The sequence below is a fragment of the Sciurus vulgaris genome (assembly GCF_902686455.1).
Source record: "Sciurus vulgaris genome assembly, chromosome: 18".
Taxonomy (NCBI): domain Eukaryota; kingdom Metazoa; phylum Chordata; class Mammalia; order Rodentia; family Sciuridae; genus Sciurus; species Sciurus vulgaris.
In genome coordinates, this window is record NC_136479.1 from 13,879,104 (window position 1) to 13,897,643 (window position 18,540).

At 47.9% G+C, this 18,540-nt stretch overlaps 1 protein-coding gene across 4 annotated transcripts in view; it reads right to left on the reverse strand.

Annotated features, from left to right (window-relative positions):
• The window catches only part of SYT17 (synaptotagmin 17), a 69,755-nt gene that overhangs the window by 25,895 nt on the left and 25,320 nt on the right, over positions 1–18,540 (reverse strand). For all 4 annotated transcript variants that reach the window (XM_079120893.1, XM_079120891.1, XM_079120894.1 and 1 more), the window contains exons 6-7: positions 4,086–4,206; positions 1,989–2,144 (exon numbers count right to left, since the gene is read on the reverse strand). In XM_079120893.1, coding sequence (XP_078977019.1) covers positions 1,989–2,144; positions 4,086–4,206 — 277 coding nt within the window. The remainder of the gene's footprint in view (positions 1–1,988; positions 2,145–4,085; positions 4,207–18,540) is intronic.

The following is an 18,540-nucleotide window of genomic DNA, read 5'->3' on the forward strand; positions in this document are numbered from 1 at the left end:
TCCCTGATCTTCTGTCTTGGCGGAAACCTTGGAGGGGAGGCCCTCATCTCTAACAGCAGCTGTGGCGGGCTGCAGCAGGGAGGTTGGTTATATCTGCGTGGGGCAGGCAGCCTTGATTAGACACAGACCCTCCAGGCGACAGGCCCTGAGATAGTCCAGAGCCCACGGGCCTGCATGGGGTCTCTGAGGATGCACATGTGCAAGACTGGAGATAAGAAGCACCAAGCTCATGCAGAGGGGGCTTTGCATGAGGCTTCTTCAGCCATGAGCTCATGGGAGGCCTGATGCCAAGGATTCTAGACAATTCCTAAACAGAGAGCTTCCATTTGCCCCAGAGCAGGACTCCTCAAGGGGTGATGTTGGATCCCCAATGCCAGCTCTCCCAGGGGCTTGAGGAAACACTGACCACTGACTTTTCGAGCCGGTAAGACCAGAGCTTGAATCCTATCTCTCTTCACTTGAGGGCTTGGGGAGGCTGCCCAGCCTCAGTCATTAGACCTGTAACCTGAGGACAATGATACTGATTGACCTGACAGGGTGGTTGTGGTGACTGTTACCAAGGATATAGGGAAGTACCTACTATGATCAGGACACACAAAATAATAACCATGACTTTTACTGACTCTAATCCCACCGTGTGGGCAGCTTCTGAGATGGTGCCCACAGATCCCTACCTCACACCATTGTGAAATCTCTGCCTCCTGAATGTGGGCAGGACCTAGTGAGTTGCTGTAAGGAACAGAATCAGGCAAGAGTGATGGGATGCTACTTCCAATCTTAGATTTTAAAAGATTCTTTCTTTCCCTCTCTTCTTCTTCGCTTGACCACCATGATGGAAGCCATCTGCCATGCTGTGAAATGCCCTATGGGGCAGTCCACATGGCAAGGAATTGAGGAAGGTCACTGGTCAACCACCAGGAAGAGACCAAGTGCCCCAGTCCAATAGCCTGCAGGGAACTGAATCCTGCCAACCACAATGAGGAAGAGCTTGAACACAGATCCTCACAATGAATCCAACTATCACATATAATTATAACGCACCAATAAATAAATACTAAATAATAACAGTAAAAAGGAAAACAGATCTTCCCTGGTGGGGCCTTCAGATGAGTCTGTAGCCCCTGCCAACATCTTGACTACCGCCTTGTCTGAGATGCTCAGTTGGAGCCACACAGCAAGACTGACTGCATTCCTGAGCACAGCAACTGTGAGGCCATAGTGCTTGTTGATTTAAGCTATCACGTTTTATCATGATTTGTTACGGAGCATAAAGACTACGCCCTGGAAACAACAGACTAAATTACACCCTGGAGAAAACAGACTGTCCACCGGACGATGGCATATGATGTCTTTACTTAAATATTACATCCTCCAGGAAACCTTTCAAAATCTTCCTCGCTGAGTTAGTTAAACCTGTTTTCTCATATACTTCCCTACTAGTCTAAGCAACTTGAATCACCACCACCAGCACCACCACCACCACCAGCACCACCACCACCATCATCATCACCATCACCATCACCACCACCACCACCAGCACCACCATTATCATCACCACCATCATCATCGTCATCAAAGCATACCTAGAGTGAGTACCTATTAGGTACCGGGTACTACTCTGTGGTCATTAGCCATTTATTCATCACAACAACCCTATGACACAAGTACCATTACTGTCCCCATTTTATAGATGAGGACACTGAGGTTCAGAGGAGTTAAATAACTGGTCAAAGATTTGAGTTATTATGTGGCAGTTCTGGGAACTCCAGCTCTAGGGTCAGGTTTGTAACACAGGGCCATTTTGTTGTAGGGCTCCATGGTCTAGCCCAAGTTCACAGATGGTAAGCAGGTTCAAACTCAGATAGCGGAACGAACATCAGACGTGAAGTTCTTAAACACAACTCTCTGCAGATGCCTTTTGTCTCTAGGATAAGAAGTCGTTGAACGTGGCTCACCTGGGATTCACTGAGGTCTAGGATGCTACCTACCTGTGAATACGAGGCTGGCATTTTCCAGTTCTTCCTGGGGAACTTTGAAGCTAAAGGATTCATTGTAGAAAGGATCAATTGTGCCTCTTAAGAAGGATGTCTTCTTGGTTTTCACAAGCTTGAGTCCATGCACCAGCTGGATTTTCACAAATGGGTCTGAGATGTGGACAGGGCATCAGAGAATGTTCATGGAAACGAATCCATTAACTTTCCATCCATCCATCCCTCTCCTCAGACATTCTTCTGCCCGGCCATACTTCCCACTTCCACCCATCTCTCAGCCCATCCCTCCATCCATCATCTGTTTACCTCCCCATCTGTGCGTCGGGTCACCTGTCCATTCATTATTTCTCCCTTCCTTCATCTATTCAGTCTCTTTTCTCATCCACCCAAATCCCCATCTGACTGGCAGCCCACTGTCCATCCATCATTCTTCTGTTGTCCCATCAACCCATCCATTGACCCATCAATCCCTTCATCCCTCCACTGTGTCACCCATCCATCAGTCCAGGCATGTGTCTTTCCTTTCACTTATTTATTCTCCCACCCCTCCACCTACTCTATTATCCATGCTTCATTTCCCCATCCACTCATCTGCTCAGCCTTGTCCCTCTTCCCTAGTTATCCAATATTTATGAACTTTCCCCAGGTTTCAGTCACTAAGTTCATTTTAAGGTTAAGAAAACTGAGGACTCAACAGAACAAATGATTTGCTTGACTGACTGGCAGAGGCAAATCTGGACTCAGAGGCTACCCTGGATTTTGTCTGCTGAAACTGATTATCATGTCAGTGAGCTCATATCATAGCCCATACACAGGAAAAAGAGATTAATGAATTATAAATATCATCCTTAGATCATTTTATAGTTTAGAAAGGGTCTCATACACATTATCTAATTTAACATTTATTTCATATCTCAATGCAATGAGCTGCATACTGTTATTATGCCAATTTTTGAGATGGAGAAATTGAGGCAGATAGAGAGGTTACGTAACTTTCCCCATGACCACATCATTTACAAGCAGCAGCACTGGGTCTGGTTCCAGGCAGTTTTGACTCCAGAACCTTCACTCATTCATCACACCGACTCTCCCATTGTGGTGAGTCTGAGACTCTCCAGCCTTTACCATTCCTTCCACCAGTTTCTTTAAAACCCCTGTTTCACAATGTGTGTTTTTGTTTTTATTTTGTTTTTGGTGTGGGAATTTGAACTCTGGTGCTTAGCCACTGAGTGACATTCCCAGCCCTTTTAAAAATTTTATTTAGAGACAGGGTCTCACTAAGTTGCTTAGGGTCTCTCTAATTTGCTAAGGCTGGCTTTGAACTCTTGATCCTCCTGCCTCAGCCTCCCAAGCCTCTGGGAGTCATGCACCACTGTGCCTGGCTACCATGTGTTTTTTGAGCATGCAAGGTGTCTTCTAGACTGTTGTCATCTTATTGCAAAAATAATTTATTTTGTTTATTGCATTTAGGAAAGACAATATTTTCTACCACTGAACTGAAGCAATACCAGTGACCATGGCTATTTTCACAATAATACCTTTTGCTGCTGTGGGAGAAGTCACATATGAATGTGATGAAACCTGTTCCATTTCATTAAGAGTCATATTTGAATTGGTTTTGCTATAGACACTTAACACTCCGTCCTTGTAGAGCTGGAAGTTATTAAGATTTATGCTACACATGAAATGAGCTGGGGGTGAAGAAACAACCAACCAGGCTGTGCCCACCATGCTGGTGGATTAGAATACATAGGCATTGCACACTACCGCCACCTGCAGCATGGTGTCTCTATTGCAGGCACAGTGTTTGGAAAGGCAAGTCACTTTTTTGGGGTTTCATGTGTTCAGAGAAAAATCTAGATTTTCAGTAGTGATCACACTTGGTCACAGTCCACTTCCCTGTTCAACAGATGGTATCATTTACCTGCTTTATTCTGAGAGATATTTGATCATTTCTTTCCTTCTGGAAATAGCATCCTGATTCTGAATGCTATCCACTCTCACAAGGCCTTAGCAAGAGGATACAGGATGCAGAAAAACTGGGTCCCCCCAACCAACAACAAGAATTGGGGGGAGGAAGGGAGCTGAGTGTACCTGAGCCTTGGCTCACGTCTGTCTGAAGAAGTTGCTTGGCTCGAATGATGTCGACGTTGAGCCTCCCGGCACTCGGGAGGTAGTTCAGCGACAGGAGCAGCTCCCCCAGCTCCACCTCATTCTGCAGAGAAAGAAAATGGTGAGAAAGTTGCTTTTTTCCTTTCATTCCTTTTGCACCCACCATGCAAGAGACCGATTCCAGCAGCTCCCAAACGAGGTGCTGTGGGTGGATCAGTTGACAGTGGGTGCCTGTTTCTTTGACTTCTTTTAGCTTCTGCCTCCAATTATTTTCTCGAATCCATCTGAGAATGTTTTCTGCTGCCCTCGTGGCTTTTAACGGCAGCAACAACCATTTTAACAACAAAAGTATGGATAATTTTAAAAAATGCAACATGTCCTGTGTCAGGCTAAGTGCTTTATATGTCACAGCTAAATCAAGCTTCATAATGAGTCCCTGAGGTGTTAGTATTAACTGACTGAATAGATGAGAAAATGGAGGCTCAGAGGGGTTAAGTAACATGTCCAAGACCACATAGCACGAAAGTGGTAGAACTGGCCTTTGGACCCAGGGAAGCTAATTCCAAATTACTCTAACCACTGGGTTCCTTTACTTCCCAGGAGAATACCTTGCAGAGAAGCTAAGTGGGTGAGGAGCTCTTCTTAACCTCTACCCCACAACAGAGTCTACGAGTCCAGCCTCACACGGCCACGCACGCCATGTGGCCTTCCTCGTTGAAGAGCACCCCTTCCCCCAAGGGCAACACTACCACACTTGTGCAGAATCCATGTAAGCACCCAGATGCATGACCCCATGCTAGGCATGCCAGAGTGCCTAGAACACAGGGACCCCACTTTTCTCCTAAAAAAAAAAAAAAATACTGTAGAAAATTTCAACCATTTCAAGCTCAGAGGCGACAGCCAACACCTTACCCAACTGTAATAACCGTCAACTTTTTGGCAAATGATGTTCCGTCTACGCCACTGTTTGTAAGATGTTTTAGTGGAACATTATTGACTGAGTCCCAGACACGATGTCGTTCCCCCTGTACATCCCCTGGAGTGTGTCTCTAGCCGATTAGGACATCAACGCGAACGTCCCTAGTAGGGGAACCTTCTGGTCATATTGGAAAGCAGAGAAGAATAAGGAATCTCTACAACCTGCTGCCACATCACCAGCAGGTTAGGACACTGCCAGGCAGTGGGGCGCGTGTGAAGGCCGCCTTTGCAGCAGGGAGACCGACTGTGAGAGGTGAGGCTGGAGGAGGACCCTAAATGACCTGAAGAATGGAGGCTCAGGAAGGGGTCTCACCAAGCAGAGGGAACAGCAAGGGTCAGGGCCAGGTGGTGGGAGGAAGGAATCAGCAAGAGCTGATTCTAGAGACGTCCACGAGAGCCAAAGCAAGCTGCCCAGTGGCCACCCCAGTGGGGGCCTGGCCACCCCCATGGCCACCCTCAAAGGATTCAGAAGGAGGGGCCATCTCCTAGGCCCTCAGCACTAAAGGACCCTTCCTGCCACCTTCAAGGATGGGCCGGGTGATCCACCAGCAAGGCAGCTGCCCTTTCCCAGTGTTTCCGGCAGCCACCAACCTCCTATGAAGAGTCTCATCTCCTATAAAGTGAGACCCTTTTCTTCCTCCTTCCCTCTGTAGGACACGTGCTTGCTGCTCTCGGGGCCATGCTGTCCCCACCACGGGCACGGGATGGCGTGTCTTCCCAGACAAGCATGTGCATGGATCCAGACATGCCTTCCCTCTGCCGCAGCCTGGGAGTGATCAGTTTGCAAGACTGATGTCTGCAGTCAGGGGAACAGTCGGCGGAAAATAAAGAGCGTGCTCACTGAGCCGTGTCAGGGTTTTTTGACTCGAGTAACCAACGTTCGTTCCATCACATACATCAGGCAGGACATGGCCTACTGGGCAAGGGCAGGGAAGATATAAAACAAGTCACAATTCCAGAGGCTGCACACCCACGAGAATGGCTATGCCAAACAAACAAACAAACAAGTACATAAAAGCAGAAGGCGGCAAGCGTTGGCAAGGTTGTGCTTTGCTGGTGGGAATGCAAAATGGCGTGGCTGCTGTTTAAGGGTCTGCAGCTCCGCCAAAGGTTCAGCACAGAGCTCCACATGGTCCAGCAATTCTCCTGGTAGGTACGCACCTCAGAGAGCAGGAAACATACACCGGCACACACACTTGTACTGACAGTTCACAGAAGCATAATTCACAAGAGCCAAAGGTGGAGATGCCCAATGTCCACGGACAACGGAAAAACAACATATGGTCTGTCTACGCAATGGGGTGTTCTTCGGTCATGAAGAGGGGAGAGGCACTGGTATATCCCACAATGAAGATGAACCTCGGAATCCTGCTAAATCAGAGAGGCCAGACCAAAAGATCACATTTTGTATGATTCCATTGGCAAGACATCCAGAATAGTAAATCCACAGAGGCAGAAAGCAGATTAGCAGCGGCCAGGATCTGGGAGGAGTGGAGAATGCAGCGTGACGGCTTAATGGATACAGGGTGCTCTTCAATTGATGAATGGATAAAGAAACTGTGGTATATATATATACAATGGAATATTACTCAGCCATAAAGAAGAATAAAATTATGGTATTTGCAGGTAAATGGATGAAACTGGAGAATATCATGCTAAGTGAGATAAGCCAATCTCAAAAATCCAAAGGATGAATGATCTCACTGATCAGTGGATGATGACACACAGTGGGGGGTGGGAAGGAAGTAAGAATGGAGGAAAGAGGAACTGTGTAGAGGGAAAAGAGGGGTGGGAGGGGTGGGGGGAAGGAAAAAATAACAGAATGAATCAAACACTATTATCCTATATAAAAGTATGGCTACGCAAGTGGCATGCCTTTACTACATGTACAAACAGAGAAACAGTATGTATCCCATTTGTGTACAATAAAAATAAATTTAAAAAAAAAGAGAGAGAGAAAATACCCAGAGTTTCATGGAAAAAAAAATGAATACTGGGTCTCCTTTGGGTGATAGACTGCTTTGGAACCAGAGGTGATGGTGCGACATCATTGGAAGTATACTAAACGCCACTGAATTACATATTTTAAAATGGCTGATTTTATGTCATAGGAATTTCACCTCAACTTTTTTTAAAAAAATCATAAGGCCTATGTGCTAATGGGCCATATGAACCAGACCCAGGCAGACTGAAGTATACAACCCGTCCCTGTCAGGGGCAGGGGCAGGAAGGGCTTCATGCAGAAGGAGGCATTTGGGCTAAGCTTTGAAAGGTGAGTAGGACTCATCCGGTTTATTCTATTGCTGAGAAATGCTGCAGGGAAGGGCATCCAAGCAGATGGAACGGAATGAGGGAAACCTTCCCTGTTGCCCCAATCCCTTCCGAGGTCTGGTCCTGCATTTCCCAGTTTCCCAACATAAAGCCCCAAGTGACTTGTATTTCTAATAAAGTAGCCGAAGATGGTTAATAACTTAGATTTTAAGATAAATTAGGAATCTCCTTACAAATAATATTCTCAGTTGCTGGCGTCCCCGTTAGGCAGAACAGGTGTGTGCTCTGAGCCCACTAGAAGCAGGTAAGGTCCTCCACCTCTACTTCAAATAATAGACAGAAATATATCTAGGGGGAAAGAAGTTGATACTTCGGTAATAACACTGAAGGACTCATTGAGATATGAGGACTTTGCTGAGATTGACAGCTGAGAACTGTCACTATTTTGAAGGACATAGGGTAGGTACTGGGCACCTCAAGGTCTTTATTTTAACCCACACCTGGAGAAAGTGCAGAGTCCCCCACTTTAACATCTGCCCCAGAATATGCAGCACAGAGGAAGAGCAGCAGCCAGGTGGACATCAGACATCAGTGGGAAAGTTCTTGCCTAGCACGCGTGAGGCCCCGGGTTCTATCCCCGGCACCTGAAAAACAAACCCCAAAACCAAAACCAACTGCAGCTGTAAAAACCAGAAGGCAAAAAATGTCCAGGGTTCCTGCAGCTAAGATTTTTCCTAATTCCTCTTCCCTTGAAGAAGTATCCGATGCTACATTGAAAAGCTAACCAGCAGCCAGGGGATGAAGAACTTCAAGTGTGGGAACAGAAAGCAGGGTCATCTCATCCAGAAGCTCCCCAACCCACCACCCCCAAGCAGACCCTGCTGTTAACGGTGCTCTTTGCAGATGCCCGTGAAGTACTGGCACATTAAAACTGCACCAACTTGGGGTGGTTTTACGCTTTTGCCCATCTTCTCCAGGGGTATCTGGAAATGTCTGCACAGTTTTGATGGTCACAACTCGGGACAGGGGGGCTGATGGCCCCTGGTAGGAAGAGGCCAAAGATACTGCTAAAGGTCCTACCAGGGGCAGACCAGCCTCCTCCCGCCTCAACGAAGAACGCCAAATATCCATAGAAATCCTGAACTAAACCCACGAAGCCTGGGCTCACTCAGATTTTTCTCTTGGACACAACTCTGGCTGAGCGAATGGTTAACCGGAGTCAGACGTGAACTCGTCTGCAGCAGATTTCAGAAAAGTCCTTCCACGGCCTCAGTGGAACTTGTCCTGAACCTCCTTCACACCTGAAGAGGCCAAAGCACCAGCTACAGCCCAAACCTGGAAAGGCTGAGCTAAGATTCCTTTCCTTCCTTCCGCTCCCTCCTCAGACCTGTCTTCCTCACTGCAAAGCAGAAATGCAAATACCACCTAGGATATTCCTCCCAGGAAGTGTGCTCTAGAGTCCCAAGGGGAGGGGACGCTTGTTCTGGGAGGATCTTGTTCCTTTTTTTTGTGGTGCGGGGGATCGAACCCAGGGCCTTGTGCGTGCGAGGCCAGCACCCTACCCACTGAGCTACCTCCCAGCCCTGATCTCATCCCTGAAGTCCCTTTTCTTAACCAAATCTGGTACAACAAGGTTGGAGAGTCAGAGTGGAAATGATTTAGAGCCACACTGTATAACAGAAAACAGAGCCACGTCACCCACTACTTCCCTCTTCAAGATCCTCCACTGCGCTTAGCCCCAGAGCGCTTGGCCGGTCTGCAGTGGGATCTGCCGGCCCCGGAACCACTGCCCCTTATGGGACACCCTTCCTCGCTGTGGAGGGCCATCTCCGGCCTCCACCAGTGTCTCCAGCCTCCACCAGCTGGAAACCAGTAGCATCGCCTCCCCACTATTGTGACCACCCCAAATGTCTCCAGGCACTGCAATGTCCCCTGAGGATAAAATCGCCCCGTTGAGAACTACCCGACCACAAGGATCTAAATGAGTTGGGAGACCCCATCCTCCAAACACATGTCTTCCTTCGATTTTTTGCAAATACAAGATGACTCCAGGGCTTGCTCCTGCTGTTTCCTGGGAATCTCAGCTCAAATGTCACTTCATCTGAGCTCTCCATGGCCATTCCATTGCAAGTAGCCCCCTGCCTCTATCACATCACTCTGTTTTATTTCCTTCAATATTTTCTTACTCTTCATAAAGGCCAGGACAATGCCCATCTGCCACTACTGTATAGACGATCCCAACTTGTGATGGTTCAACATATGATCTATTTCACTTTACGTTGATGTGAAAGGAATCTCCATCCAGCAGAAACCATTCTTTGGCTTTTGATCTTTTCCTGGCCTAGCGATGTACAGTCTTGCAATGCCTGGGCAGTGACAGTTAGCTCAGCTCCCAATTAGCCACATGATTCCAAGGAGAAACAAACAGGGTCCTGTGCTGCTGAGGTGCGGTGTTTGGTAGATCAGGTGGTGTGATGGTCAGCTTTCCCTCACTGTAACAAAACACCTGAGATTAATAGACTTATAAAGAGGAAAGGTTTATTTTGGTTCACAGTTTCGGAGCTTTCCGTTCATGATCTGTTGGCTCCTTTGCTTTGGGCCTGTGTCAGGCAGCTCAGCCTGGTGGCAGTGCATGGTGGAGCAAACCACTCACATCATGGCCAGGAGGTGAAGGAGAGGAAGAAGATGAGGAGTAAGGTGTTAGGGTCTTATTCTCCCTTTCAATGGCACATCCCCAATGACCTGAAGACCACCTCTTAAAGGTCCCACTACTTCCCAACAGTGCCACTTGGGGGAACAAGTCTTCACCACAGGGACCTTTGGGGGACACTTAAGTTCCCAAATATAGAAGGTGGAATAAATCCATTTTTTGGCTTAGGATAGTTCCAGTTTATGATGGGTTTACAGGAATCTCACTCCTTTGCAAGTCCAGCGGTGCCTGTGTTCACAGCACCTGGGACAACTTCAATCCCAATGACCCTGAGAACTAGCCAAGTGGCCCGCAACGTGGAGGACAAGCTGTTGCCACACCTCAGTCCCAGAGGGACATCAGCATGACATTTTGTCAAATGCCCAACCCCAGCTCAAGACAATCGAACCTGAGACGAGAGAAGGGACTGGGTGACTGATGTCACCTCTACTTCTCATTTGGAGGCGATATCACACAGGAACAAAGCTCCTTTCCTTTCTTGTAAGAGTCTGATGAGCTTAATTTGGTCCGACCACGTGGGGTGGGCTAGGGAGATCCAAAATAGACCCGTCTGCAAATTACTCAAATGAAGCCAGAAGCCACCGCAAGCTCCCCAGTACACGCTGCTGGGCTCTCCACCCAGACAAAAGCCTCTCTCCCTGCAGCCTTTGAATGCACACGTTCTCATCAATAAAAAGGAAATCAAAGAAAACCATCTGGGACAAAAGACATTTTCTGGGGAAAACAAGAGCCCAGCTCGCCTCCTGACAGCTTTCTTTGAAGTGCTTCTAAATGGCCCCTTTGCTGGCCGTCACCTTGTAAGAAGGCTTCCGCTGTGTGCACACAACTTCTGAGAAGCCCAAACTCAGCTGCTCCCGCCCCCCTGCACCTGGGTAGTCTTTTGTCTCTTAATTTACCGCACAAACAACCTTACAATAGGAATGGATTTTTCTAAAAGCAAAATCCACCCACAATCCCAGCATTTTACACATTCCACCAAATGCTCTCTTTTCTTTTTCCCCCTCTAAAAGCACCGCCAGCCATTGTCAATACAGACATAATATTTGTATAGCTGCCTTTTAAAAAAATCTTAAACACACACACCTTGCCATCTGCTGACCTAGACATCATAAGTATCATTTTTAATGTCCACATGTAACAGTCCATGAGGTTGAAATACTGTAACAAGCTGTAACCGCTTTCCTAGTGCTAGACACTAGGGTTATCTTTTTCTTTTTCTTTTTCTTTTTTGGCACCAAGGATTGAACTCAGGGGCACTCAACTGCTCAGTCACATCTGCAGCCCTTTTTTTTGTATTTTTTATTTAGAGACAGGCTCTCTTTGAGTTGCTTAGTGTCTCACTAACTTGCTGAGGCTGGCTTTGAACTCGTGATCCTCCTGCCTCAGCCTCCCCAGACGCTGGGATTATAGGTATGTGCCACGGCGCTTTAATGACTTCTACTGGACACTTAGACATATTCCTTCTTCTAGATCACGTCCTCACAAAACTTAACCACAGGCAGGATGTGGTGGTGCACGCCTGTCATCCCAGCGGCTCCAGAGGCTGAGGCAGGAGGATTGAGGAGTTTAAGGCCAGCCTCAGCAAAAGTGAGACCCCGTCTCTAAGTAAAATACAAAATAGGGCTGGAGATGTGGCTCAGAGGTCAAGTGCCCCTGAGTTTAACCCCTGGCATCTCTTTCCTCCAAAACAAAAACAAAAACAAAACCCCAAGCATGGGCTCACTGGTCAGGAAACTCAAGGTCTTTTTCTTCCACTTGACATGAACTGCCTGACTAATTGCTCAATAAGCGCTGAACTTCAGACACCAGAAGGGAAGCACAGAAGCCTCCCAGCCAGGTGACCGGCGCTGTGCTGAGCACCCGGTTTAGCAAACACATGCAAGATCAGTATGACCATTAAAATACGCAGCTGCCAAATGGTACCACATATTTCTCGGATGGAAAATCCGGGCAGGTGTGGATCTAATTGTGCAGGGGTCCCCTTTATTCCTTATCTGTGGGGATGGATCCAAGACCCTCCATGGATGCCTCAGACCCCAGACAGCGTTGAGTCTGGTAAAAACTGTCGTTGCCTATATACTCATACCTATGGTGTAGTTTAATTTATACTTTAGGCACAGCAAGACAGCAATGATGATAATTCATAATAAAATAGAACAATTATAACGATACATTGAAATAAAAGTCACTTAACGTTTATGAATTCTTTCTGGAATTTTCCATTTAATTCTGACCACGGTAGACCCCGTCAACTTAAATCAAGGAACGTGAAACTGGATCAAGGGGGACAACACTGTTTCCTTTTTTGTTCAGAGACAGCGATTTTCTGACTTTCTGGGTAAGTTCAGAGCCGCCCACTGTGTGGCTGATGATACCGCTGATTTCATGCTGGACGGTATTTGTTATTGTCAGACTTAGGTTTTCGTTGTTCTGTGGGTATCTTATTATGGGATGTCCCGAAGAGCGGGGACATCTTTCCGTGTTTGTCAGTAATTCACGCTTTCCCTTCTGTGAAAATCCCCTTCGTTTCTTTTTGCTCATTTTTCTAGTAGGTATGTGTCTTTCTCTTGTTGATTTACAAAAGGCTCTTAAGTATTGTGGTTACCAACTAGTCAGCAGTGACGTGCTGCTATGGCTTGAATTATGTAACCCCCCACGCAGAACATGACCTTGTTGGAAAGGGTCATAGCAGAGGTGACGGACAGCCCTCACCCACTGATCGCGTGCAGAGCAAACATAGTCTCCCCAGGTGGCTCGCCTGTTGAATGTCTTCACTGTTTTCTGCTGAACAGAAGTTAATAATATTAACATAATACACGTGTCCGTGGTTTTTTCTCTGTGGTTTGGACTTTAGGGCCACTTAAAGAGACACTTAGCTATATGAAGATCAAGAAGGTATTATTTATTTCCTGCTAAAACTTAGAGTCTGTAAGTTCTTGACCATATGGGCTTTGAGTGTACGGTGTGAGGTAAGGCTCCGTCTTCATTCTGAGGCAGTGGCCGCCTCTTCCCCTGTCTTTCTGCCCCACAGTCTGTGAGCTCACCGAGGCCAGGGATCTGACATTATTACTTCCCTCCATCTTCCCAGCACCTCTGCCACAACAGATCCTTGGCAACTATTGGTGCCATGAAACATCTAGTTAGAGGTGAGGCCAAATCTTCCAGGACAGATTGGAGAGCAGGTCAAACTTCTGGTATCTGAGTCTGTACTTTGGGCTCAGCTGGCACTCCAGCACCTTGAAAGAGTGAGCCTGATTTTATCTAACCTTGGGTTTCCAGTGACACCATGATCTCACTAACCAAGAGAGAATGTTCTAGAAGATGAAAGACTCAACCCAAATCTGAATCCCTGCCAGGCACGCAGCCTTGCCTCCCGCTGCCCAGTGCCCACAGTGAAGCACAGGTGCCACAGAAGTGGATGACATCATGGCTGGGGAGAGCTGCCCCTCAGGTAGGACAGCACCAGCCAGGATGGGCCCAGGACCCCCAGGCTCCCCAAGGGAGGGTCCTCAAGGTGGCTGTGCCCAGCCCCAGCCTTTTCTGCCTTCTTTCCTTTCTAGACAGATAACGTTCCTCTGCTTCTAAGTCTCACCAACTCCTACCCAAGCTCAGATCCAGCCCCATCACCCAGTCCAGTGCTACTTGCAGAGAACTAGCACATGCCAAGCACACAGCTAGCACACAGTAGGTGTTCAGTGCTTGGCCACTGACCAGGTAGCCAGGGCAGGACAAAGGACACAGCAGTGACAAAGACAGGCAGGAGTCCTGGAACAGAACTCCTGAGAGTAAACAATTCTTTCATGATTAACTACCAGGCCTTGTTAATTATGCGGTATTTAATGAGCGTGGTGGTGTGTGTCGTGTATAAGGGGTGCCGTGGGGGCTGACCGCACAGAGCTCCCTCGAGAACATGGTACTGAGCTGAGATATAAAGGCAGAACAAGGGCTCAAGGAATGTTCAACAAAGGCCCCATGTTAAAGTCTTGGTCCCCAGTTGGACACTGTTGGGAGGTGCTGGAAATTTTAAGAGGTGGGAGGTCATTGGGTCACTCGGGGTGTGTCTTTGAAAGGCATTGTGGGACCATGGTCTCTTTCTCTTTTGCTCCCTGGCCACAAGGAGAGCAGTTTTCTTCTGCCACAATGTACCACCACACGTGCAAAGTGATAGGGCAATCATGGAGGGACACCTCCAAAACAGTGAACCAAAATAAACTTTTTCCCTTTTTCAGTTGATTTTCTCGGTTCTTTTTGTTATAGTAACAGAAAGTTGACTGACACAAGAACCAAGAAGCAGGCCAAACGAACAACAGAGAACACTGAAATGGACCCTTGATGGGGGGGGAGATGGGAAAGGCAGGGGAGGTTCTTTCAAGCCTGTGGTGCTTGGTGAGCAGCCTCAGAACACTGACAGGGAAGGCCTGGGGTTCTCAGCCTCCTAAGGGAGCACCCCTCCCTCCCACTACTATACAGGGAGCCTGACTTGGGGTTGTTATGTCCCTGGTGGTCTAAATGGTCCTGATGCTTCACATACAGCACATGAGCCAAGTCCTACTGCTCCAGAGGCTGTGGGTGACTGGCCACCGTGTGCCTCTGTCACCACTCTAGAGCCTCCCAGAAATCAGTGTCCTCTCTCGCACAGGCTGTGAAGGCAGGCAGTGTGGTCGCCTGGACCGTCCCGGGTCGCTGAGGCCTCGGTTCAGCTTGGTGCTGAAGGGGACCTGCGCTGTCAGCCTCAGGAACCCTGCAGGGCCACTGAGGGAGCCCTGGCAGGTGGGGAGTCCGCAGCCTCCCCGGATGGTCCCCTACTGGTACACACAGCCCTCGTGCCACCATGTGGAGCGGAGCTGAGCTGACCTCCACTGGCCTGGTGGCCTAATCAGACCTTTGTACTGGCTTCCGGAACCAAGGAAGGCAACAGAGTCACCAGCATGGACAGAACCTTCTGGAACCAATCTCACCTCCCTGGTCTCTTCTTACTCCCGACACTGGGTCTACACATGCCTTGAGGTCAACACCAGCGGCTAAAAGTCCAGATCAGACAAGATCACGCCTTCTAAAAACAGCTGACGGCTCCTGGTCTGGATGCCCAGCCCAGGGAGGGACCCACTGGGTTCTGGGTCTCCTGCAGGGGGAAGCTGAACAGAGGAAGAGGAAGCAAGTGACCTGGAGTCCACGGGGCCGAGTCAGCAAATCTTTTCTTGCTAAGGCTGCACAGCCCGTACAGGAGCCACCAGCCTCCCATGGTCCCTGAGTGGAGGTTGTGGCCAGTACAAATCAAGACGCACTCAAAGCATCAGGGAGACAATGAGTTTGGCTATTGAGTATGATGAAAGAATGCGAAATTCCACACTGACTTTGTTTTTTGGGGTTTTTTTTTTAGTGATTTCACGTGGAAATGATAACTTTTCAGCTGTACTGGATTCAAGAAAATAGTGTTTGAATCAATTTAGTTTCGTTTTTTTAAATGAGGCTATTAGGAAATTCAGTTAAATATGTGTCTCACATTACATTTCTACCAAACCATGCTCTGAGAAATCCATGGAGACCTTTTCAAGCCCGCTCCAGAGTGGCCCTGGAGCGGATCTACTCTCCTTTTGGACCTGTGAACTCCACTAGTCTTTCAATTCCACCTTCCTTTGCTCCCAGAGAGCCTGACATGAGCCCCGGCTCTGCTGCTTACTAACTGGGGACTGTGGGCGAGTGCCCTAACTCCCTGGCCTCAGTTTTTTTTTTTATCTGTACCGCAGGTAGTCAAGAGCACCAATTATACAGTTGTTGTGAGAATTAAGTTAATGAATGCATGTGAAAGGCTGAAACCCAACATGGAAGAAGTGGATCTATTACCATGTGATTCCTCGTTTCCCTTAAGCCAGCCAGAGTCAACTTCACTGCTGCTTCCAATGAAAAGACGCTCTCTTACAGCCCCACCAGACTTCACCTTGTGATACCGGTGGCCGTGGGTGTTTCAGGAAGACAAGTCCAGCTAACAGGAAGCACTGAGCTGCACTGCCCAAGTTCAAGTCCCCTGAATAACCTCAAGTGAGTCACTCACTGACTAGGACCTTTGTTCCTCCCATGTCAAATGGAGATGATCACCTATCTCATGGATTTGGGTGAGCATTCTGTGGGACCACAGTGTCAGGAAACAGGAAGCACTCAACAGAGGCTTGCTGTTTATTGTGTTATGAAGAGAGTCCCAAGGGCAGGAACAAGGCCCTCATTCATGTCTGTAGCTCCAGCTCCCGCTGCATGTGACATACCCAACCAACATCAACAGCCCATGGAAATTCTCAAACTCACTCTCTAAACAAGAGTCCCCCATGTTCTCTCTGGAGCTTGCTGCCAGACCCCTGAGCCACCCAACCCCTGACCACTCAGAGCTCAGAGCCTCACCTCCTCAACCCTGGCTGGACCAATGAAAAGCGTAGCCGGCACATGCTGCTTTATTCTCCTTGTCTAGCTGAATACTGATCTCGCGGCCAGGAAGATTTCAGTGTAATCATCATGGTAATGACTGATAGCAACATTTATTTAGTGTTACCAGTAGTAGGTTCACATTAACTGTCAAACCTGGTGAATGCCACAGACATTAGCAGATGACACCCTTACTACAACCCTGGAAGTTGGGGTTGCTATTCTCCAGCAGGACAGAGTCTTGTTGAAAGGGGTGCAGGTGAGGGGTCAACACCATCATTTGAATGCAGCCTTGCTAACTCCATGACCTTGGGCAAGTTACTCACATTTTCTGGGCCTCAGTTTCTTTAACTCTAAAATGGGGATAATGACAATCCCCAAGGGGTTTTCAAACTTAAGTGGAAACCCTTAGAACATATCTGGTCTGGGCATGGCCTGCAGGAGAGCCAGTGATCATCATTATCGATGGCATTGAATAACTAATTACCCGAGGTCACACCACTAGAAGTGGGGGGCTGGTTGTGGCATGAGAATTATGGGACTGCTGGTCTGGGGTCTTGAACATTATATGGCACCACTGTATACATGTGCCAGGGTCTCAGTGGCTCATGTGGACTAGGTCTCTGAGTGCCACAACAACCTTCCAAAGGAAGTACTATCAGGATAAATGTTGGTAAAAGTTTGACCCTCTGATTTGTGGCAGTTGTCAATTTCATACACGACAGCTGATTTCAAGCTATCAAAGTGACTTTGCCACACTTCTGAAATCCTTAAAAATTTAATAGTTGGTTCTATGAGCTTGTGCAGGCTGGTACCTGCATATCACATAATCATCCTTTTACAGATGAGGAAACTGAGGGTTAGAGATGAAAGTAACTCAGCTGAGCCCACATCTCCAGGAGGGGCAAAGCCAGGACTTGAACCCAAGTCTATGTCTCCAGAGTCTGTGCTTGTAGTCACTGCTAGATTATGTCCTTTATAGAACAAAGCAGTTGGCACTTTGGCAAGACCTCCTGCCCAGAAGTCACGCAACCTAACTCTAGTACTGGTTCTGTCACTGAAAGCTGCGTGACGTTGGGCAAGTCTGCCAACGTCTCTGTGCTACAGTTTTTTTCATCTATAAAAGAGGGAAGCTGATCTACATCATCTCTGATGCCCCTTCTAGTTCATGTTATGGTTAGAAATTAAAGCTCATTTGGAGGTGTAAATTCATTTTTATTTAACAAAGAGGGAAACAAGGACCTTGTGGAAAGAAACTTCTAGTTTACAGTTGCTTTGTAGGGCTCTGGCCTGGGCTCGGCTCTGGCCTGGGCCCAGCTCTGGTTGTGTGGTATTGCTAAGATATCGATGTGCACTAGAATCTGGACAGGAAACAATCCTGGACAGGAAACAATCTGAAGACACACACACACACACACACACACACACACACACACACACACAGAGACCAGGATTCTACTGAGAGGGTCATGGCTGACAGCAGCTCAGGGCAAGTTAAAGAGGGATTCTCATTACGACACTGACATTGCCTTGCTAAGGGCCTTGCCCGTCTCATCGTCACTTGGTCGGTGATCTCAAACACAAAATATAGTCAGGAGGCTCTCCGTACCAGGCTGAGGCTAGCAGCTGCTGGGCAGCTGGGGGCACCAGGTCCAATCAGCACATAATTCCAAGCACGTCAAATTATTTTTAAAAACAAGCCCCAGTGAAACTGGTCGGCGATGAGGCTATAATGGTGAATACAGGTCATCACTGAGCTCGCGGGGTGAACGGCACAAAGAAGGCCCCCTGGTGTGAACTATGACTCCACAATGCTGTGTCCATGTGGCTTCACTGATCGATACCAGATGTACCTCCCGGGTGAGGGCTGCTGCTGAGGAAGGTGTGCGTGTGTGTGGACAGAGGGACGGGGAGTCCCTAAAAAAGCAAAGTCTTTAAAAATAACCCCTGAATTCCTCCCCTCTCCTGTCTGCCCGAGGCCTGGTTAAGACCAAAGCAGCGAATACCAAGGCGAGGACGGATCCTCAGCTCAGCTCCCCTGACCTCCACCTCATCGCTCCCCAA